This window comes from Armigeres subalbatus, chromosome 2, assembly GCF_024139115.2.
Source record: "Armigeres subalbatus isolate Guangzhou_Male chromosome 2, GZ_Asu_2, whole genome shotgun sequence".
Classification (NCBI taxonomy): Eukaryota; Metazoa; Arthropoda; class Insecta; order Diptera; family Culicidae; genus Armigeres; species Armigeres subalbatus.
This window is the reverse complement of record NC_085140.1, coordinates 323,267,435-323,290,233: the sequence shown is the minus strand read 5'-3', so window position 1 is coordinate 323,290,233 and position 22,799 is coordinate 323,267,435. Positions and strand designations below refer to the sequence as shown.

Sequence of the window (22,799 nt, the reverse complement as noted above, 5' to 3'; positions counted from 1 at the left end):
CAAATAGTGTATTCTCGGCGCCTCGTAATAAATTAAATACTTTGATGAGCATGACATCAACATTTTCCAAACGCAAGTTCAACTTTGCTTCTTAGCTTGTCGAACTATGCAATGTGGCACGATAACATGAAATCTGATTGATCTCTGCAGCAACATGATTTATTGGTAAGAATGATCATGAGGATTAAACTAAACTATACAATTTTGGTACAGATTTATCATTTTAAAGCCCATTTTTCGTCATTGCAAAAAATAGCATGTGCAACTCGTTGCAAAACTCGATTTTTCCAGCACTCGTAGTATTTATCCAACTCGGCAAGCCTCGTTGGATAAACGTACAACTCGTGCTGAAAAAACTACACAAACTACTATTATAAAACATTGTGCACTGGTACCATTATTATCCAGATCAATCCTCCTCAACAATTCATCATCAATCTGGGCCCAATAATCTTATAATCAAGTTGTTCCTATACTTCAATCCAACGCATAGACTTAAGCACCGTCAGCTATTATCCGCTCACATCCAAATGCAGTCTCACGATGATTTTCATAATTGTAGTCTACTTGAAGATTATGCAACGATATCAAAACTCTGCCTTTTAATTAATGTGCTGATAAAATCCATCGAACATCTGATCCCCAAGGCGTTTAACTAAATATTTCGTTCTGATGCAGTGACCCTAATTTCTTTTGATGCTTTTAATATTTTTTTCATTCACGCGTTAGGTGGGGTAAGCAAAAACCTTAAAAAATTCACCACCAGAAGCATAATTCTTGAGTCCAACGTATTGAATATGCTGTCTCATGATGATTTTCAAAAAGAAAAGGTTGTCGATCTGCAGCTTATATAATGGCACCAAGCCTCTGCCTTTTGTAAAAGCTGGTTTTATGTGCTGCCTCACAATGATGGTCAAAATTGTAGTCAGCTTGAAGCTTACGTAACGACATCAACTGAACATCTGATCTCGAAGGCGTTCTGAAGGGGTCGACCCTACCTTGGTTTTGAAGCGGTAACATCACATTTTTCTATTAATCAAAATTTCCGCCAGCCACCAAATTTTTTATCAGAAATGTCCATGCCATTCGCATAGCATAGAAATAATTTAGTTAATGAGCAAATCGTTGAATCCGAACGATTTGCAGCGGGAAATCGTTGAATAACACAATCGATATCATTGTTCTCAAGAGACGATTATTATCTAAAAAAGTTTCTTCCAGTTTCAGCTAACTTAACTAAAAGTATAATTTGTTTTGCATTGCTTTAATTCTTTTTTTCCTATTTCACTTATCATAGTAACAAAACCAGTTGCAAAACTAACAACAATGTCAGCTTATTTTGAATCACGCAAAAGTTGACTATTTGTTATAAAAATCTGCAATATTAATATCATTCGTCGCGCTTCTCAAACAATATCCCCTCTTATGTTTCTTAATAAGAAGGTTTCACCAGAGGAGCTGGTATTCCACGCTACGGTTCTATGTTTGCGAGCAATTCGGTTCAGAGTGCCTAAAGAGTCGACGATTTTTATAGCATACACGTCACTGAGCCTTCTATTAAAAATCGTTTTTGGAGTAAACAAATAGTATTTTCATACATTTAGTGTACAGGAAAAACATCTATTAGATATGTCAACATCGTTAAATATTTGCCATAAAATATCAAAGAAAATATTGTGCACAATATGATGTAATCGTGTTTCCCAGCAGTATGGAAAAAGAAAATAGGTAATGACCTTGGATTTAATGTCGGTATTCAATTTCTTTTTAAGGAGATAAGGGCTGGAGATGCATGACTCTCAGGACCATACTGTACGTTATCAAAGTAATTGTTATGATGTATTCATATACAGAGATAGTTCACGAAAGACAAGATAGTTTCATCCATTGCATTAGTGGTGAACCGCTGCGGGGGCAAACAAGCATGTTTTCTCTGCTAACGAGTACCATATCATATCTCATTCTCTCTCACCAGCAGCAACTAATCGAGTAGTACTCCAGTGCCAATCCATGCAGTAGTGTCATGTAAGTATACCTCTATACAACGGTTCAATTTTGCACAGAAAATCAGCTCTCCGAAACAGAGCAAAGTATCTACTATGCTCACACGCGTTATGGCCTCTACTGCAGCATAGTGATGTTCTCTCCATCCGAACGACACAGTTCTGTGTCGGATTTGGCAGATAATACCATCAGTTGCCTGGTTTGCACGGTACGATGAGCACCACCACGGAGGCCACCGCCGCGGCCTCCTCGGCCGTTGTCGACACTCTGACTGTGATACCACCAGAAGATTGGCCCGAGCTACGCGAGCTTTACGCATCCAATTGGCCTGTCAACTTGGTCGCTTATCACACGGTTGATAACTTCATCCAGTGGCATCGGAGAGACCCCAGCATCAAGAATCTCACGTTCTACAGTCTGAACGGCGGCTGGCGAGTGGACGGCACTTACGTGATAGTGGTAAGTGAATCAGAGCGCAACTATGTGTGTATTGCATTTGCAATTTTTGTGTACACTGGCGTGTATAAGAAGTTCAAAAGATAACATTTTCCGATACTTTAATCAATGGCATCCTTAGTATCATAACTCAAAATAAAGTATCGTAATAAAATTCCGAAGATACATTTCGCCAATAGATCCAAATTAGTTGATGGCGTTAATTCAATTGCAACACTTTATAAGTGGACACCGTTTCGTGTTGATGCCCTTCCCACAAAACTAGAGCCGCCCATGTCGGAATTATTTGCACTATGCACCAGAGCACAAACGATAGAATGGAGAAATCAACAATGTTTTTGCCCCATTTCAGGATCGCTATCAGCTGTTTCTCTACACGCTTGCGGCCACCGGCAGTGACGTGCTGCGGCGTGCACTGCACCTGCTCGATTGGAGTCAAGGCTTTAAAGTGAGTTCGTTCTTAGCGAGACATCGAAACGCGGTGATAGACGTGATTGATGCTAAAGGCATCCGGAAAGAGTATGACAGCTGCACCTATCTGTATTACTTACCGCGGGAGGAATCGGCCAAGTTGACGGTCGAGCTTCCCGAAGGATTCCGGCTGGGCGCGCTGACAGCCGACGACGCTGCGAAAGCCGATGCCGTGTGGCCCAATAGACACACGGGGTCGTTGTTCTTTTTGCAAAGGCTCGCCGCATGGAACCCCAACGTGGGATTGTACAACGCCGGCGGAGAACTGGTTGCATGGTGTTTCAGGTAGGGGAATGAAAGTGATTTTATTATGGTGTTTATCAAGGTTGCGGTGTTGGATTTTTTTCGCGGATGGTAATCAGTAGACTGGCCCAGGAAACAAAAAGTTGTCTAATTCCACGGGGCACCCCCCAGGATTGTGTCTTTGGGTGAGAAAATCAATCTCTGAAAATTTCAGCTCAATCGCTTGTTGCATAAGCTGGCGCATTTGATTTGAATTTTGTATGGGGATTTCAGCCAAAATGTATAGGAAAATACACCTCCGTCACTTATTCGATTTGGAAATTGGTTCTGATTGCTCGATTGACCTCAGAATTGCAAAAGAGGCAGTTGGTATGCTTCAGAACAATTTCACAGAACATTGTATGATGATTAAATGAACTTTATATAGGTTTCGGCTGATGTGATTCGATCAAAAAATCCAAAATACACAAATCAGCTCCTAATAAATCAGCCGAAAACTATATAAAAGTTCATTTAATCATCATACAATGTTCTCAGAAATTGTTCAAATCAAATTGTTCAGATCGAATACATTTTGCTGAACTCCCCATACAAACTTCAAATCAAATGCGCCAGCTAATCTGACAATATTTTTCTCCCCATAGTAATCTGGGCCAGTCTAGTAATCAGATGATGAATCATGAAAGTAGAAGGTGCGTGATGTGGGAAATTTTAGTTTTCTTGATTAAACTTGATGTGTGACAAAGTGTGAACCCATTCAACCCTCATGTATCATACGAATGCTTACGAATATTTGTTTTCATATTTGATTTTTCCAATTATATAATTGTATTGGATTGGTATAATTAGCGGATTGAATAGCAAGGTATACAGTGATTAAATATTTCGTTCACATTTTCTCAATGATGAAAAAATAGTTCAATCAAAGTTAATTGCCTACACCCAATATTTTTTTACACGGATGGTATTCATTAATTCCTCGTTTAACTTGAGCTTTCACAGCTTTTAAAATACCACCTATGATTTTTTTGTGAATTTTTTCGTGTGGTTAACTTATAGTTTCATTGACACCAAAGCTCGTAATCGACGAAAACTCATCCGCGGAAAAAAACTGGGTGTATTTCCCGGGTATTGGACCACCCGATATGGACATTGATTTACAATGTTCTGAAAACTCAGATGTGAATATGTTTATTATGTTAAAGGTTATAATTTGAAAATGTATTGAAGGTAACCACTTTCCTCCGATGGGACTCGAACCCACAACGCTCAGGTCAATCCTTGCATTGGCCGATCAGGCTTATTTGCAGTGTGGCAAAAGAATTCAGAAGTACGTGAACAAACCTCAGCCAGTAGTGATTTCTTATGTGAAAATAAAATATTAGCGATTATGGGATGATTGCTGGAAGTTGACAATAATTACTATGTAAGTGTTCAGACCGCATCGTGCTGTGCGGTTCTTTTCTCTCTTTGCTGAAGGATACTACCCGAAGCTATTTTAATTTCAACAGTGCTTCTCAGCGCTAATTGTACCCACTGATCCCGTTACGATCTTTGCAAGGACCCGTGCCTTCGTTTTACGTTGGACCCGTTTGCGGAAGTAAAATTCCGGCAAGCGGTGGTAATCCTGCACACCTGGACACCGTTCTGGGAAAAAACCTCTTAGAAGGTCACGTCTCCACGCTCAGCAATGAGTATTAACAAAAACAAGAGGAAGGGGGAGTTTCTGAATTCTCCACTTCCTTCAAAGAAACAAGGTTTCAAGACCGTCCTGCCCAAGCGCGGAAAAAATAGAAGGAAGCTGGAGACTTCAGATATTCCTTCTAAATCTCATGTTGACATAGTTTCTTCTCCTATCGAAATGAGCAATTCGTTCGATTTGATTAATGATGAAATTGAGCAAATCGAATCTACCTTTAGCCCAGGTGATTCGATTCATGCGAAGAAACAAAGGATACCGCCAATTGTGGTATCTGTTGCCGAGTTTTCTGGCTTTCGGAATGAAATCTTGAGAAACCTTCAGGGGATCACGGTTTCATTTCAGATTGCTAGGAAGGGTGACTGCCGCGTTTTGCCGGGATCCTTTGACGATCGCAAACGTCTTCTTCAGTATTTAACTGAGAAGCGCCATAAATTCTTCACATACGACGACAAAACTGAGCGATTGATATGTCAACATCTTTAAATATTTGCCATAAAATATCAAAGAAAATATTGTGCACAATATGATGTAATCGTGTTTCCCAGCAGTATGGAAAAAAATGGGTAATGACCTTGGATTTAATTTCTTTTTAAGAAGATAAGGACTGGAGATGCTTGACTCTCTGGACCATAAATTCTTCACATACGACGACAAAACTGAGCGATTGTTCAAAGTCGTCTTGAAAGGTCTCCCCAGTGATGACAAATCACTGGATGAGATTAAAATTGAAATTTCTCAATTACTTGGATTTTCACCAGTCCAAGTAATTAAGATGAAAAAGAAATCCCACTCTGGTACTTCCCAGAGGGGCATTTCTCAAGAATTTTATTTAGTTCATTTTAACAAAAGTGAACTAAATAATATGAAAAACTTGGAAAAGGCCTGTATTATGTCTCATGTCCGTGTTACATGGGAACATTTCCGCAGGCCTGGGAAATTCCAAAACCCCACCCAGTGCCGTAAGTGCCAAAAGTGGGGTCATGGAACCAAACATTGTCACATGGATGCTAAATGCATGATTTGTGGTGGAACCTCTGACGCCAAGGACGCATGTCCTGTGAGAGAAGATTCCAATAAATTTAAGTGTGCAAATTGTGGGGGCAATCATAAATCCAATTTCTGGGAATGCCCTTCACGTATGCAAACATCGCTGCTGGTGGACAAAATTTCTCTTCTCAAAATGAGGTTTATACCCATGTCCCAACGGAAAATAACGGTCATGTTTCCGATTCAGGTAGCATGACTGCTTCCGATTTTGATTTTTTAACTGAACAATTGCATCTTGCATCACATGATTGATGCAATGTTCAAAGCAAATACCATTCCTGAAGCGGTTCAGGTTGGTATAAAGTACACACAAAAAATTGTTATCGGACTCCGTTTCAATGGATCCAAATAATTGTGTGAAAGTTCTAAATTGGAATGCCCGCTCTCTAAAGGGTAAGGAAGATGAATTATTCAACTTCCTGACAGTTCATAATGTGCATATTGCCATTATAACAGAAACTTATTTAAAGCCCGGACTCTCCATTAAAAGAGATCCAGATTATTTTATCTACAGAAATGATCGTCTTGAGAGCGCCTGTGGTGGGGTCGCCATTGTCATCAATAGACGTATCAAACATAAATTATTTTCTTCGTTCGAAACCAAAGTTTTTGAAATCGTGGGAGTTTCTGTTGAAACAAATTTTGGACAATTTTCCTTCATTGCAGCCTACATTGCAGCCAAAAGAATTTGTTGAAAGCTAATCTTCAAATTCTGACTCGCAACAAATCAAAATTCTTTATAATTGGTGACTTCAATGCCAAATACCGTTCATGGAATAATGCAAGCAATTCCAATGGCAAAAATTTACTTCAAGATTGTTCTGCGGGATATTATATATTATTCAATATCCCAATGGACCAACTTGTTTTTCTTCCAGTCGAAATCCTTCTACGATTGATTTAGTTTTAACGGATTCAAGTCAGCTGTGTGGCCAATTGGAAACTCATGCTGATTTTGACTCTGATCACCTTCCTGTGACGTTTGAAATCTCACAAGAAGCCATTAACAATCCAATCAGCTCTACTTTTTATTATCATAATACATAAAACGTATATCGATAGGAATTTTGATGTTGATATTCCTCTCAATACCAAAAGTAATATTGATAATGGTCTCGTATCTTTGACAAATTTGATTGTCGAAGCCAGAGGCATTGCAATTCCGAAATGTGAAGTTAAATTCAACTCCATTATTATTGACGACGATCTTCAGCTACTGATCCATCTTAAAAATGTGAGAAGAAGGCAATACCAAAGAACTCGCGATCCAGCGTTGAAAGTTATTTGGCGAGATTTGCAAAATGAACTTAAAAACGTTTCGCTATTCTGAGAAATACCAACTTTGAGAATAATGTCTCAAAGTTGGGTCCCAGTTCGAAACCCTTTGAAATCAACAAAAATTCTTAAAAACCTCAAAAGCCAATTCGAGCGCTTAAAGAGGAAATAAAATTTTATTAACAAATGGCGAAAAGGCTCAAAAACTTGCTCAGCAGTTCGAGAGTGCCCATAATTTTAGTCAAGGTCGCACTACTCCAATTGAGGATCAGGTTACACGGAGCTTCGAAGACATTCGCAATCAAGAGAATGTTTTTGACCCTTCGTTGGAAACTAATTTGGATGAAGTGAGATCTATTACTAGAAAATTTAAAAATATGAATGCCTCGGGGCATGATGGTATTTTCTATATACTCATCAAAAAACTTCCTGAGAGCTCCTCATCCTTTTTGGTTGATTTATTTATCAATTTTTTTCAATTGGCATACTCCCATATAAATGGAAAAACGCCAAAGTTGTTCCAATTTTGAAGCCGGACAAAAATCCAGCGAGGCTTCCAGTTATCGCCCAATCAGTTTGCTTTCTTCAATAAGCAAACTGTTTGAAAAGATTATTTTAAATAGAATGATGGTTCATATTAATGACAATTCTATTTTTGCTGATGAGCAATTTGGTTTTCGCCATGGGCACCACTCATCAGTTATTAAGAGTTACGAATTTAATTCGGCTCAACAAATCTGAAGGATATTCGACTGGAGTTGCTCTTCTTGATATAGAGAAAGCATTTGACAGTGTTTGGCATAAAGGCTTGATTGTAAAATTGATGAATTTTAATTTTCCTCTGCTCTCTTAGCTCTTTGTTTTTCACGAATGTCTTCTTCTGAAGACTTTTGAGGCTTTTCAAAACGCGTGTTTTGCTATAAGAATATCGTCTATTTCCGTTGTCGAGTTATATCAATTTATTTGAAAAAACATGATTTTAGTAAAATTGATAAAACTTGAGATAAAAAAATAACATATCCCCAATTTATTGACATAATAAAGATTCAGAAAAATATATTAAGCTCTTTTAGTGGAATGTATTGAACCGTCTAAGACGAATTAAGTACTGTCCATTTAATTCCACCAGTTAATTTTCGTTATCTTTGCAGATACGTATTTCGACCACAACTGTGTGGTCGTCTTCAGTGTCTTGTACTTGTACTTGTAAGTCGAGTCAAGTACAAGACACTGAAGACGACTACACAGTTGTGGTCGAAATACGTATCTGCAAAGATAACGAAAATTAACTGGTGGAATTAAATGGACAGTACTTAATTCGTCTTAGACGGTTTAATAAAGATTATTAATTTGTCTTTCAAATGCTGTGTAAATATATTTTTTGGTCTGCCCTAACCGGAGATATAAACTTATGAAAAAAAAATGTAATTTTGACAGAAAAACGATTATAACTTTTGATCGGAAACAGATATTAAGCATATTTACCGATCAAAAGTTGCATTTTTTGAGCTCTAAAAGTCACCTGAAGACTACTTTTTCGAGAAATCTGAAACAAAAAAAGTAGATAAAAAATACTGTTTTTTTGAGGTACACCCTAATCCAATTAGGTAAAATTGCTCTAAATCAGCTAACTTAAGAGCTACAGAAAAAGTTTTTTTTAGCAAAATTGATTGGAATAAGCTACGCTACAACTTTGTAGAACATAACATGTCAATATTCCGAGAAATAAAAAAAATATTCTCCATTTTTTTCATATGATGGGCCACCCTATTTTTTTGGTAGAACCATAATGATGGCCTTACTATTTTGAACAATTTTGTAGAACAACAGTTTTTTTCTGAAAAATATAGTTTTGGCGTAAAATGCATCTTTCCGCGTAAATCTGTATCCTGGACCATAGTGGTTTTGTAGCTCAAAATATCTGGAACTCTGCCGGAATATGTTTTGATATTCTATCTAAGCATAATAAAGCCAGAATCGATTACAAAAAATCATAGAGAACCAACATTGAACCTGCTTAGTCCCTATGTCATCACATTTCACAAGAACAACCATTTTTGTTTCAATCTAACCTGATGATCATCCACTATTTCAGACTACAAGCAGGACCCCTCGGTGCCCTCCAAGTTGACGAAAAACACCTGAAGAAAGGTTACGGATCTATCGTGACGGCAGCGATGGCCAAAAAGCTAGCCGTTCTCAATCAGGACTGTTTTGCGCTGGTTAGCAACAGTAACATTCCGTCCAAGCGTATGTTTGAAAAACTCGGTTTTAGACATACGGACTTTGCCTATTGGGTACGTACTTATCCTACGGTACCATTCCAGTGGAGTGATGCTTAAAATCTGAACCGCAAAGACAAAGACAGGAATGGAACGATAACAAAATTGAAAAGATGATTGTGGATGCTTTAGCAATAAATTAGTCAATTCGATGCCAAATCGTTGTTACCGAACGCAACTGATGTATTTCCTTATCTTTGCTATCACACTCCTTGTTTTCCTTCTTGCTGATAAGTTAAAAAATGCCAAAAAAAAGCTACTTGCTTTGCGTTTTCAATTGAGACAATATAGAGCATACATTGATTCTGCCTTAACAAGTTAAATCAGGAAAGGCTTGTTGACAAAAAGTCCTGTGAATCACATTACGAAATCGATTTCTCAGGTATCAATAATCAATTTAGTTAAATATCTGCTTCCGTCGCACTTTGTTATCGCATATCTAGTATTTTTTCATCTACCGGTAGATAACTGGTGCCTATAAATTGGCGAGCACAAATCAAAGTAAAATCACTTCAACCAAGCAACACTTCAACAACAGGACACATCATGGTGAAATCTCTGGTCGTAGCTGCTATCGTGGCCGTCGCGCTGTTCGGTGCGATTCAAGCCTCGGATTTGATCCTGGGCACCATTCTTCCCGGTGATCGGGTGCTGCTTTCGCAGGGCTACGTCGCAGCCGGAGTACCCAATCAGATCGTGAGCCGTAACGTGAGCTACAACGGACTGTACAACATTACTGCTATTCGGGCCTACGATCGATCGGTGAACCGAACCGGAGCGGCATACCTCACCAGCGGTGGCGTTGGACAGAGAAATGTGACGATTTTACTGCAAGGTCGAGTGTTGGGAGCAGGATACGATTATTTGGTGGAAATTTATGGTCGATAGGCGATTACAAGTGAATAACTTTTGTGTTAACGTTACTATACAGTAAATTATTTGCCAAGTGTGAAAAATATGCAGATTTGAACCATGTCTCGAAATAAATGATTGATATTTATATTTATTGGCGCGTCGTGTTTATTTACACGTTTTCAAAAATAAGTATTCATCTAACTGTTGCAACGTAGCGAAAACCGATTTCAAAGGTAGAACACTTTTTATAACTTTCTTTACGAACAACTCATGGAGATTTATTCAAAAGGGAATTATCCTTAAACTGATAGTGTGACATGTCTGTATTGATCTACCTGTGAATTGTGCGTGATCAAAGTTATCCTTGTTCACCTTTGAAATCGGTTTTCTTCAATGTACGCTACTTTCAATATGAACATGTTATGCGTCTTGTTTTCTAAACTAACTTTTTTCAAAACCTATCAGAGAACAAAATTAAACTTTAAAAATCAGTTTGTTATACAGCTGCCCCTGCCCAAAAGAAATAATCCTTACCAATGTGCAATAAGAACAGTTCAATCTTTATCGAAATATTAAGGTAGTTTAGAAAGCCTAGATTAATCTTCCTTTCTTCTCCATTATCAAATGAAATGAGAAAAAAAGCACTTTAGATATATTCAATGGTTTCCATCAATTGATATTCATTTGTATTCATTTTAATGCATTGCAGCAATTAAAAACCGCCGTATCGTCAGACTCTCTGGATGTGATACACTGCGGTGGAGCAATCGCGGCGGTAGCTTCCCAGAAGGGTTCGTCGCGTGCAATTTTAAGACAATCAGGCAATATGCAACATGTTGCCATGACCCCGCGAAACACTTCGATGAAATGCACTCTACCTTCGTGATTGATTGGCTATCTACTACAAAACGATCAGCAAACCGGTAGTCTTCTATGGCCACGACATCTAGACAATGCTTATGGGCGACCAACGCGCACTATTTTAGTATTTGCAAGAAAAGTGCTTTGATGTCCTTCAGATTAGCGAAGATCTCCCATGTCATTGAAGTCTGACTCCGAGGAAACATTCCCATCAGCGAAGTAAATGTTTGCCTCCCCCGCTCAATCCTCGGCATTTGGCCAAAGTGAGTAGTATCATTAGCCTGCGAGATCCCCTCTTCCCTTCTTCTTGTGGGAAACATTAACGCACACCATCATATGTGGGGTGGTTGTAGGACTGATCCCCGTATTGTTGCCTTACTTTTGAGGTAAATGCCTTACTCGAGACTTTTGACGAGGCTGATTTACCAACCATTACACTGCGTACGCATCACCCCCGCTGTCACTCAGAGGCCTCGATGGTGCTATGATGCCGCTGACTGGGGATCATTCGATGCGTGTTAGTAAGAAGTGTAGTGTTCCAAGAGATCTACAGGAGTAAAGACACAATCTTGAAAATGAGCCGAAGTTCCGGCTCTACCGGTCACTACAAAAATGGCGCAGCTACTTAGTACTCTACAAGAAGCACCCCGCTAACAGTCAGTCCTTAACGCCGCTGGTTCTTCCATTCCTCAAACCAGTACTCGACCAGGAAGAATAGCTGTCCATTGGTGGTCGGATAAGACGTGTCGAACCGTGAAAGCCGGAAAGAAGGCTCTCCGAGCGCTTAGGAGACTTTTTCCTGGTCACCCGAATAAGATTATTATTGTTATTGTCTTTATTAAAAAGACCTGCAGCCCTCGGCTGGCTCGTCTCTGGCCCGAACAAGGTAAGTGCATTGGAGGATTAATATTAAAAACACTATGAATGCCGTGCGATCATCCAAGGTCCTCGATGTCTCCATTGACGGAGGACTGTCTTTTATGCCTCACTTCAGATCCGTTAAGGACAGCTGCAGATCGAGGATTAATCTTATAAAAACCATATCCAAACCACATATGACTAATAACAGGGCAACCCGGTAGCTGATAGACCAAGCTCTAATCGACCGCAAACTTCTGTATGGACCGGAGTTGACTTGCCTCGCTCGACGGGAACTCGTCAGCATACTATCTCTGATTTTTAATCAGTAACTATGTATAGCTTCCGGGTTTTTACCTCCATAACCGATTAGGCCGCAGGCAGCTATTTGCCAGAAAGCTGTCACTTTTGCTTCCACTACATCCGGAGTAAAAGGAGTCTCCCATGACAATGCAGCGTTTTGACGTAGGACTTACGTCTCTCTTTACTATACCGGGTGTCATTTCAAAATATTCAAATCGACCGCGTTACGCTGTGTTGAAAGATTTTAAACGTTAATAGCGTTCGTTTCAGTGGACGAATTTCTGCGGTAAGCCCCTCAATCGATAGATTTCAAGTATGCCTTTCATGTCCATGCTTGATAAGACCCGAAAATTTTTTTTCATAGGCATGAAACTGTTTTCAATGAAAAACATTGAGATCAAGGGAACCTATAAATATGGGTACCGCATAATTCTTGCATCATTCCATTATCACGTTCTGATTGGTGCAGACACCAGCGAATGAGCAGCCACTGGGTCTGCCGAGAAGCCATAAAATAGTGCAACGCGATTTTTTCCTTCCATTCTGACCGGGACAAGCGAAGCAACCGCATCATCGATTGAACAGCACTCACATTTTTTAGCAGGGAATGAAGTCTGCACCGACCGCTTTTTCGACTCGACGCCACCATCATCAGCCGAAACCTAGCCAGTACAACAGCAGTCCACCCTACAGACCCGACAAAGCAGCAATGCTGAGCAGATACCGGCAGCAGCAGCAGCAGTGTCGAGCCGAGACCGGCCGGCATCGGTGATGAGCCGAGACAGGCTGAAGAAAAGCCACATGATGCAGCATGTATGGCCAAAAAACAAACGGTTCTTCAGAGAGCCAATAATAGAGATCAATATCAAAGCTTTCAATACCCTTCGGGATAGAAATTGTACTTGGGTGCCAAATTCAATATTCTAGTGATAAAATTTTATGCGTGATTTTCATAAATAGCGTCAAAACTAACAGTGGATAATTTTTCTGATTTAACCGCGAAGTGGACGAAGGACTTCGCTTGACCATGCCTAAAAAAAACATAAGATGTCCAAATCTCTCACATAATATTTGGATATTTGGATTAAAAAAAAACACCGATAACAGCTCAAACATTAATAAACTATCAATCTGTTTTTCATCAAATGTTTGATTTTTTTGGCATTGATCAAGAAATATCTAGATAAACATTGTTTGATACTGACCGCACACAAAGCGAACGTGACTGAATGATCGTCCCATGTTACCAATTCTTATCACCCGAAATCCCATGTCCGGGTGTTTCCTTCCATCTACTACTAACAATGTTGTCTCAGAAAAGAACACGTACTTCTCACCTGAACTGCAATTCTAAGCTCGCTTGCCCGGCTTATTGGCCTGTATCAAGCGAAAAGTCCCGTTAGGAAATAGACGCCAGCAGCGAGCAACAAGCGTAAAAAAGAAGAAGCTCTTCTCGAACGCGTTGATGATGATGACGCTTTGGCTGACAAAGAAGCGGGATACAAGACACTGGCTGATTGGCCCACCAATTGGGAAGCAGAGAAGATTCAAAATAAGGTATAAAAGAAAAGTGCATTCGCTCGCAGAGCATTCAGTCTTTTTTATACCACCACTAGAAATTCGCGGTTATTTGAAAAGATCGTTTTCTTACTTCTTACTAAGAGTTAAAAATAATGTTCTCCTTCAGTCGCTATAGCACGGATTAGGAGGCCCTACATCCCCTGCTGGGCCAACTTGTGGCTTATTTCAGGCAGTCCTTCAGTTGGAAGGTTGCCACTGTCGAGGTAAATATTCCGTGACCGGACAGATACTTCCTAAATTGTTTTTGATGATTCTTGTTCGAGGTAGATTTGATTTCTGTGTCGGTTTGATGAGAAGATTTTGCCAAGAAATGGTATGCAACGCCGATTATTTATCCAAAATAGTTGATGTGAGAAATTTGGACATATTATGTATCTTAAAGGCATGGTCAAGTCAAGTCCTACGTCCACTTAGCGGTTATGTCACAGACATTACCCACTGTTCGTTTTTTTTTAACGGAAACTGCTTCATTATTCATCGCCGCATCCACTCCCTCCGATGAAGCGTTCTCTATTCTTACGAACTCCTTCAGTTCCATCGCTGTGATACAAAGCGATCATCCGAAGTATCCATGGATCCAGGCCATTCTTGTGTGCCAAGTTCAGCTACACATACGCCTGGATCCCACCTCAACTCGGGTCATAGAAACTCTTCTTCTCAACCGCATTCACAATAACTCGGGAGGTTTCCCCCTAAACTCCTATTTGCCAACAAGCGACTATATTCTGCATTGCACGAATACGAAAATTATCCCTTTCAGAGTCCTTACGCGTTCTGCGACGCTCTGTATTTTCTTTCAATGAGCGCAAAAAATATTTCGCTGATCCTTGTCAGTCCTACAGAAACTCTCTACTCTAAAAAATCACGAGAACCCTTCTATTTGAAGTATTTTTGAAGTCGGTTATGGAACGATGTTATTCACCAAGTTTGGGTCCAACTGTCTGTAGTGATTTTATCTCCGGATAACAGCGCGCATAATCATTGGTTCAGTGGATTTCGACTACTATAAATGGCCACCCAGTCAGTCCCGGATGTGGATGACTACCTTTTCTACCTTTGTTTCTACAATTTTTTTTTCCTTTTTTGGGTGTGTGTTTCTACCATACCTGACAGGGTTTGAATCCAAAAGAGAATTACAAAGTCTCTCTCTTATCGTCTCTGTATACATAATATACGATATGTAGCATACCGCGAGAGACATTTTTCGCAAGCTGCCATGATAAAGAACTGATTCGGGAAGCTATACCTCATGATAAATTTATTTTAAAAAGCTCCAAACGCGGGGAGCACTGGTTCTGATGAAGCATTTCAACTTGTCCTACAAAGCTGTACGGTCGGCAACACAAAATTTTTCGAGAGTTGACCAGCTGTAGTCTTAATAGACTGGTATCTCGGCTGGGCTCTCCATGTGATACACAATACTAGCAGACGACTCAAGCTATGTTGCTCACTAGGTCACTGCGGCCTGGGTTTGTATTGTGATCATACCGATACATTATTCTTTCTATCTACAGTCTGTCAATTATAAACCGAACAAATAATGGAAGCTCAACATGTACATAGATGTTTTCTGAATAAGTAGTTAACATGTAAATTTAATTATTAGTTACTTGGAGCCGACATTCAATACCTAATAGTAGTCTATGTTGACAATTTCGAATAAAGATGTAATGATATCATTCTGGTAGGGTAGTTTCAAAATAGATTAATTTAAGTACTATTGTAATAAATGGACACATTGAAGAGCTTTCCTTATTTTAACACGGTTGAGTATCGGATGTTTGTCAATACGTCGTCGAGTTAATTGTATCCTATCAGTCACAGTAATGTCATATGTTAAAGTTTCAGTAGTCTAATAGTGATCATTATACAAAATTTTTGTCCAGTTGTTCCGTAATTGCTTTTTTGGTCAAGTTCTATTTTCTTTTCTAATATTCAAACCTTTATTATTTATTAAAATAATGAGGTTTAAAATTCAGTTATTCAGATTCAGGGTATACAATATTCAACGCATCATATGGTCTATCCTCATTTCCGTAAGTGGTCAAGTTATTAGTCTTGTAGCAATAATAGTGGTACTAGTTATTCTCTATCTTGTGAGTGCAATGGTCTCAATTAACTATTCTAAACAGAACTCTGTCTCTTATCTTTCTGTCCACCGATGGTCATGTATTTATTTTCGTTTTTTATTATTTATTTGATATCTTTAAATTTCAGTCATTTATTTTACTATCGGTCATTTATTTTATTATAAGGTAAAGGTCAGCGAATTTGTCTTAATACGAGAAACACTAAGTCATGTCCCTACATATCCGCTAATTTTTCTAACTAACCTAATAGAAGGAAGAGAGAAACAGTTTTTTTTTGCGTTGATCCATGCAGCTAGAGAGACTAAAATAAAAAGATTATCGAGAAGAGATAATAGATACATTCACTATCTCCAATGCCAAATTAGTAAATCTACAAATTCTACTTTTCACTATTAAAATTCTACTTCAGCTATACGGGTACAAAATGAATTATTGTTAGCTACTACTACAAGTATAAATAGATGAATGCTATTTGGATAAGCGTTTGTTTCAGGGTCTTGTTAGTATTAGAGTTATGTTCTACTAAGCCCTGCCGGCACCTCCAAATTTACCAATAGGCAGTTGTTGTTAGATCGTGCGACACTAACTATTAGTTAACTTGGAGGCATGGTACCTCAAGTGTTTTGGTATAACTGTTGACCTTATTTAAGTAAGATGTGATAAAAGTTTCTCTACGGAGCTTATTTTCAAACCATTACCATTAAAATAACGATATTCTTGTGAAAGAGATATAAAAATGGAAAATATCCTAATTTTTTAATTTAGTGTTGAACTTAACCTTTGTTTGAAAAAAGCACTCTATTAAACAACAAAAATAAAAATCTTTTTAAGACACTTGAAATATCAACGTCAAGCCCCTTATCCATGGACAGGGACTGTACGGTCGGCAACACAAAATAAGCGAAAACAAAGCGAAAATCATCACTTCTGTGTGGGGGCTGCCTATCCGATTCTGTTTTATCGCACTTGTATTGTGGATTTACTTGACCAATGGATTCGAAGGTCGGTTCACTTGCCTATTTCAAACGTTCCCTTTTTCAGCAAGGTTTGCCAAACTCAATAAATGTTTGGTGGATTGCCTTGTTTTTGCTCCTTATCTATCAAAACAGATGTCAAAACATCGAAAAAAAAGAGTAGTCCGAGGGAAACAGCAAAAAGCACGTGGTAGACTTGTCAGTTTTGACAGATTTTACTATGAAGATGGGTGTGAAGGTGAAAACGGCGATTTCAACGACCATTTAAGGAGCGACTATTTCGAACGGTCGGGTCCAATAGGGAAATCCACGTACAATATACAAGTTTGATAAATATGTTATCATGGCTTGTTATGATTCCGAAAAGTTTTTGCCTTTTATCGTTGTTCGTTATCAATTGAGTGCGTTTTCTGCAAACCCTGGTACCTGATGTTCTTCGTTCTACCGTGCAAACTCAAAATTCAGACGCTTAAGCACTTTCTAATGTACAATCGTTATAATCACCATTGCAATCACTAAGTACAGTATTCAACTTTTAACTACGTATTTAATATGTGCAAGATATTGCGAAGAATGTTTGCAATTTATGAAAATGTCCGGCTTCTGTTTGATTCAAACCTCGGACATCGGCGGAATTGTATTCATATTTCGGACACAAAGATTCAAACTTCGGACACCTGATTACACCGTACCGGGAAGAATAATTGAAAACAATTTTCACTGCACAGTACAGACTGTCTTTCAATCATATCATCGCATTGTTTTAACATGTCTTATTAAAATGTAACTACACTAAAACAAGCGAAAACTATTAGTCTTTCCAATCGTTCCAATCCAGCTTCACGAAACATTTCGATGAAATATTTCAAACAATTTCCCATACGAATAAAAGCGTCCACGGTAATCGACTAGCTTTCATTTGCCAACAAAACTTTAAAAAAATATGTTGATGTGTTTAATTTCAAGCTTCGTTCTTTCCGTTTGTCAATTAAGTATTTATATCTGTGGAGGTCCCTTGGTTTATTTTTCAAGATTAAGATAATTAACTCACAATAAGTACTTGTAATAACAGAAAATAATAATTTATTAGTTTCTTCAAAATGGTTAAACTTATCAATGTAACCACGGCGATCAATGTTCTTCCGGATTATGGTACCGATTAAACAAAACACGAAAACACATTTGACACATCATAGAGTCAATCAATACCATTGGAAAACAAAGAATTGGTGCGCCAATTGTTTTATTTCTCATTTTTGTGATTTTTTTCAACAGTGAGCCTAAATTGCCAGTTTTGCGAATAGTATTGATATAGAAGCATGTTAAATAATAGAACATATACCCTAGATTTAGACATTTGCTAATCCTTGTTTCGTATTACAACCCAATGTAGATGTGCAATTTTGACAAATCCGATTGATTCGAACAATTTACAAGAATTGACATTGGTACAAAGAACGAACGCATAAGAGTCATCTCCATCGGCTGCCAATCGTCGAACGAATTCCTTAACTACTACACGAGCATATCCCTGCCGCAGATTTTCTTGACATGTCTGCAAATCCGAAAAGGCTCCCGTTTGGTCCCTGTAAGCAAATCGTTGAACTATTATTCCACTATCTCATCGACTATAAACAACTTGCTTACCGTAAACACCATGAAACTAGCTTATCAGCTGCATCGAAAAGCCCAACGCTATCGTTTAGCAAGATAAGTCGTTTCAGTAGATTATAGCCTGAGGTTTTGCTGATGCTGTCTCGCAGCGGCCACAGGTGGTAAATGTAGTCCAGATGGTTGATGGTGAGACGATTCAGGTGATAGCCATTCGGCAGATTTACTTCCATCGAGCTAGCGATCTCTTTCGGCATGTGATAAAAGTTTGTTACTTTATCGTTCACGGTAGTTAGTTTCTTTGAAGATATGACACGATCCAGTGCAGGACGATGTTTCTCAACGAAGTCCATGCTAACTTCAAGGTAGTTCTCCCAACTGACCAGAGATAGGGCTTTCGTTAAATTAGCATAATTTTCAGTTTCATCACACGAATAGAAGTAAATTTCGAAATGATCCTTCATTGATAAAAATACGGGTTAGAATTCGGTTATGATAGGCAAAACATTCGTTAGTTGGACAAAACCCGTGGACAAACACTTACGAACAACAGAAATGTACCGTTCTCACGCCATGATCCATTTAGTGAAAAAAGTTTCACTACCGAATTCGTATCTGGACTTTCGGATTGCTGCTTCCAGTTCCAATAATTGTTTATCACTCCATAGGCAAACAAGTGCTCCGGCCAATCCCGGGCAAACAAGTCGCGCAATTCTTCCCAATTTTCCGAAGGAATTTCCACTAGTTTATTCGACATGAGTATGCCGATGACAGAGCTAACTTTCTCACTAAATGACTTTTACTTTGTAGAGAAGTTTCGTAGCTCATATTTCTAAGTGCAGATGTGTCTTTGATGCACAAATGAATGAATGCGGGTTCCATGTGTAAATGTATTTAATCGGAATACGACTATGCATCAAATGTCATTTTTCTTAGTTCGTTGCATGGGAAATGTATTAATCTACGATGAAAACATGCCATAATAGTGCTGTCCAATGAGAGCTTGAAGTAGCTCGAAGTTTCTCCCTGCCCTGCTCATGCCAGCACTAATGTTAAAGTATAATCAGGATGGTTCATTAAGTAGTATTTGTATATACTTGATTTTAGGATATTTTTTCGATTTTAAATAATTTTAGCTTGAAGCTCGGAGCTATTTAATTGATCATTGAAAAATTAATGTTTATTATGTTTGAATTATTTGCTACTCATGATCTAACAATTGGAGACGTGAAAGTAAACAACATAGTATCTTAAAATTCAAAAACGAAAATTAAAAAATGCAAGTCATAAAATTTAAAACTATAAATAAGAAAATAAAAAAAATCTAAAAATCTGATATGTAAAATGTAAAATGAACGTAAAAATGAAAATAAAAAACCTTGCGGCGATGATGCCTTTCTCGTGCATCATGTATTGAAAAAAATCATTGGAAAGGTCAAAAAAGCACTTTAGGGAAATAGATCGCATTTTTCTATCATTTTTCATGTTTTTGCATTAATTAAAACGCATTGCCGCCATTCTGAAAAATCGATTTTCTTCCGGTCATATCGCCAGGCTCGGTACAACACTGAAGCTGACAATATGACGTTTCTAACCCCGAATCCAAAGGTGTCAGGCGACCCGTGCCGAGGGAATGAATGGCCTGAGGGGTGAAACTATTAGCCAGGCATTTAACGGGGCCTGTAATGCTGACACCTATTTTTTGTGAATGAATTTTCGAATAAATTTATACAAGAATTCCCGAGGAAGTTGACGTATTTAGGAATACTTTCAAAAATCCGTTCAGGTTCTCCTCCGACAATATTTTTTCAAAAATTCCTCCAGAAATGTTTCTAGAAAACCTACAATAATTCTTTTTAGATTTTTTTTTTCGGGAATACCTGTAGGAAATTCATCCAGAGATAATTTAGGTAAAAATTAGTGATAACTTTACAGAATCATCCAGAAATTCCTTGAGTAATTCATGCGGAAGTTCTCCTTTACGTTATTATTTATTCAGACCGAAGGCCGAAGTGGCCTGTGCGGTATATAAGAGTCTTCTCCATTCGGCTCGGTCCATGGCTACACGTCGCCAACCACGCAGTCTACGGAGGGGCCGCAAGTCATCTTCCACCTGATCGATCCACCTTGCCCGCTGCGCACCTCGCCTTATTGTGCTCGTCGGATCGTTGTCGAGAACCATTTTCACCGGGTTACTGTCCGACATTCTGGCTGCGTGGCCGGCCCACCGCAGTCGTCCGATTTCCGCGGTGTTAACGATGGATGGTTCTCCCAGCAGCTCATGCAGCTCGTGATTCATTCGCCTTCTCCACGTACCGTCCGCCATCTGCACCCCACCATAGATGGTACGCAGCACTTTCCTTTCGAAAACTCTAAGTGCGCGTTAGTCCTCCGCGAGCATCGTCCAGGTCTCGTGTCCGTATAGGACTACTGGTCTAATGAGCGTTTTGTAGATTGTCAGTTTGGTACAGCGGCGAACTCTATTCGATCGGAGCGTTTTGCGGAGTCCAAAGTACGTACGATTTCCAGCTACTATGCGTCTCCGATTTTCTCTGCTAGTATCATTTTCAGCAGTCACCAGTGAGCCCAAGTACACAAATTCTTCTACTACCGTCGTCGGGGGTGACAATGGGTCAAATGGGAGTGAGAATGGGTCACTGTTTCAACTGCTTAGAATGCTTGTAGAATGGATTAAATGTATCTGAGGGCAAGAAGACTAAAATATAAGAGAACTTTTCGAACGATTTTGATCTACGACCTCCAGGCTGCCGGTAAGAGCGATGACCCATTCTCACCCCCCAGACCCATTGTCACCCCTGATGGCGGTACCTCGATTTCGTCACCGTCACTTCGTCTTTGACGTGTTGATGACTAGTCCGATCCGCTTAGCTTCCCTCTGCAGACTGATGTAGCCTTCCTCCATATTCTCAAAGTCACGTGCCATAATATCTATGTCGTCGACCAAATAACTGGACGGACTTATTGAAAATTGTGCCACTCGTGTCGATTTCTGCCCTTTGTATTACCCCTTCCAAAGCGATGTTGAATAGCAGACACGAAAGACCATCACCTTGGTGTATCCCTCTGCGCGTTTCGAAGGGACTCGAGAATGCCCCTGAAACTCGAACTACGCACATCACCCGATCCATCGCCGCTTTGATCAACCTTGTCAGTTTATCTGGAAATCCGTGTTCGTGCATTAGCTGCCATGGCTGGTCCCGATCGATTGTATCATATGCGGCTTTGAAGTCGATACGACTTGATTTTTCGGCTGCACCCAGTCGCACTCACCACGGCGGCGATGAAGGCGACCTCAGATTATACTGAGATCCATTCGTCTAAGACGAGTTAATTAACTCCATTTAGTTCCACCAATTATTTCGATATCTTTGCTGATACGTATTTCGACCACAACTGTGTGGTCGAAATACGTATCTGCAAAGATATCGAAATAATTGGTGGAATTAAATGGAGTTACTTAACTCGTCTCAGACGATTGAATACATTCCACTGAAAAAGAGCTTGAAATATTTTTTTCTGAAATCCATGTTTTACACTGCATTGACTGTGAAATATTTCTACCCTGGCTACAATCCAGCTTATTCCCCTTTTTGACTTTTGTAGATGGGACATGCGACACCTTCCATCCACTCCTGCGGCAAAACTTCCTCCTTCCAAATCTTGTTAATGACCCAGTGCCTCACCACCGTCTCCTTTACGTATTTATCTTGAATTTCCATAAGTAATTCTTTTATTTCTTTCAGATTTTTATTTGGAATTCCATCGGATATTCATTCATTAACTCAGTGGAAAACTACTTCAGGAAGTCTTTCGGAAATTTGTTTAGAAATCCTACCAAAATTCTGGGAGGAATTTCTTTGGAAATTCATTCTAAAATTCCTTTAAAAACTCTTTGAAAATGAATAATTATTTGCAGTCGACAACAACACAATGAAGAAGTCCTCAAGTGGAGGACGAAATGCGTGTTAATACGAATTAGTGGAAGTAAAAGGAAGACAACAATTGTTCAAACCGTGTGTCTTTGAAAATTTCTGAAATAATTTCTAAAGGAATTCCTTTAAAGACGGAATTATCAAAAGAGTTTCTGAAAGGTGCCCAAAATATAATTTTCCAAAAGAATTCCTAAAGAGATTCCCGTAAGAACTCTTGAGGACATATTTGAAGG

General features: G+C 39.0%; 3 protein-coding genes across 5 annotated transcripts; 2 read left to right on the top strand and 1 right to left on the bottom strand.

Annotated features, from left to right (window-relative positions):
- Window positions 1-1,814: 1,814 nt before the first annotated feature.
- LOC134212691 (uncharacterized) lies at window positions 1,815-9,653 on the top strand. Its single transcript, XM_062690768.1, has 4 exons — window positions 1,815-2,025; window positions 2,164-2,463; window positions 2,813-3,216; window positions 9,294-9,653. The coding sequence occupies exons 2-4, from the start codon at window positions 2,218-2,220 to the stop codon at window positions 9,538-9,540; spliced, it is 897 nt and encodes a 298-aa protein (XP_062546752.1). The 5' UTR covers window positions 1,815-2,025; window positions 2,164-2,217; the 3' UTR covers window positions 9,541-9,653.
- Window positions 9,654-9,938: 285 nt separating this feature from the next.
- Window positions 9,939-10,813, top strand: LOC134216840 (uncharacterized). Its single transcript, XM_062695632.1, has one exon. It carries the CDS (start codon window positions 10,027-10,029, stop codon window positions 10,366-10,368), a length of 342 nt encoding a protein of 113 aa, XP_062551616.1. The 5' UTR covers window positions 9,939-10,026; the 3' UTR covers window positions 10,369-10,813.
- A 7,415-nt stretch (window positions 10,814-18,228) lies between these two features.
- On the bottom strand, window positions 18,229-19,494 carry LOC134216837 (uncharacterized). Of its 3 annotated transcripts, none has more exons than XM_062695630.1 (3): window positions 19,175-19,494; window positions 18,650-19,007; window positions 18,229-18,588 (listed from the first exon to the last, which is right to left on the bottom strand). In XM_062695630.1, the coding sequence occupies exons 1-3, from the start codon at window positions 19,368-19,370 to the stop codon at window positions 18,363-18,365; spliced, it is 780 nt and encodes a 259-aa protein (XP_062551614.1). In that variant the 5' UTR covers window positions 19,371-19,494; the 3' UTR covers window positions 18,229-18,362. The 3 variants fall into 3 exon arrangements, with proteins under 3 accessions (XP_062551614.1, XP_062551613.1, XP_062551615.1); XM_062695629.1 differs by having other exon boundaries at window positions 18,650-19,071; window positions 19,158-19,492; XM_062695631.1 differs by having other exon boundaries at window positions 18,650-19,071; window positions 19,175-19,336.
- Window positions 19,495-22,799: the final 3,305 nt, after the last annotated feature.

What these genes read in the sequence shown, in the direction of transcription:
- LOC134212691 (XM_062690768.1), top strand. Translation starts at nt 2,218, where the DNA reads ATGAGCACCACCACGGAGGCCACCGCCGCGGCCTCCTCGGCCGTTGTC. An exon ending in ACGGCACTTACGTGATAGTG is followed by an intron (nt 2,464 to 2,812) that starts GTAAGTGAATCA and finishes GCCCCATTTCAG; the next exon opens with GATCGCTATCAGCTGTTTCT. An exon ending in CTGGTTGCATGGTGTTTCAG is followed by an intron (nt 3,217 to 9,293) that starts GTAGGGGAATGA and finishes CCACTATTTCAG; the next exon opens with ACTACAAGCAGGACCCCTCG.
- LOC134216840 (XM_062695632.1), top strand. Translation starts at nt 10,027, where the DNA reads ATGGTGAAATCTCTGGTCGTAGCTGCTATCGTGGCCGTCGCGCTGTTC.
- LOC134216837 (XM_062695629.1), bottom strand. Translation starts at nt 19,370, where the DNA reads ATGTCGAATAAACTAGTGGAAATTCCTTCGGAAAATTGGGAAGAATTG. An exon ending in ACGGTACATTTCTGTTGTTC is followed by an intron (nt 19,072 to 19,157) that starts GTAAGTGTTTGT and finishes TTATCAATGAAG; the next exon opens with GATCATTTCGAAATTTACTT. An exon ending in CTAGTTTCATGGTGTTTACG is followed by an intron (nt 18,589 to 18,649) that starts GTAAGCAAGTTG and finishes ATTTGCTTACAG; the next exon opens with GGACCAAACGGGAGCCTTTT.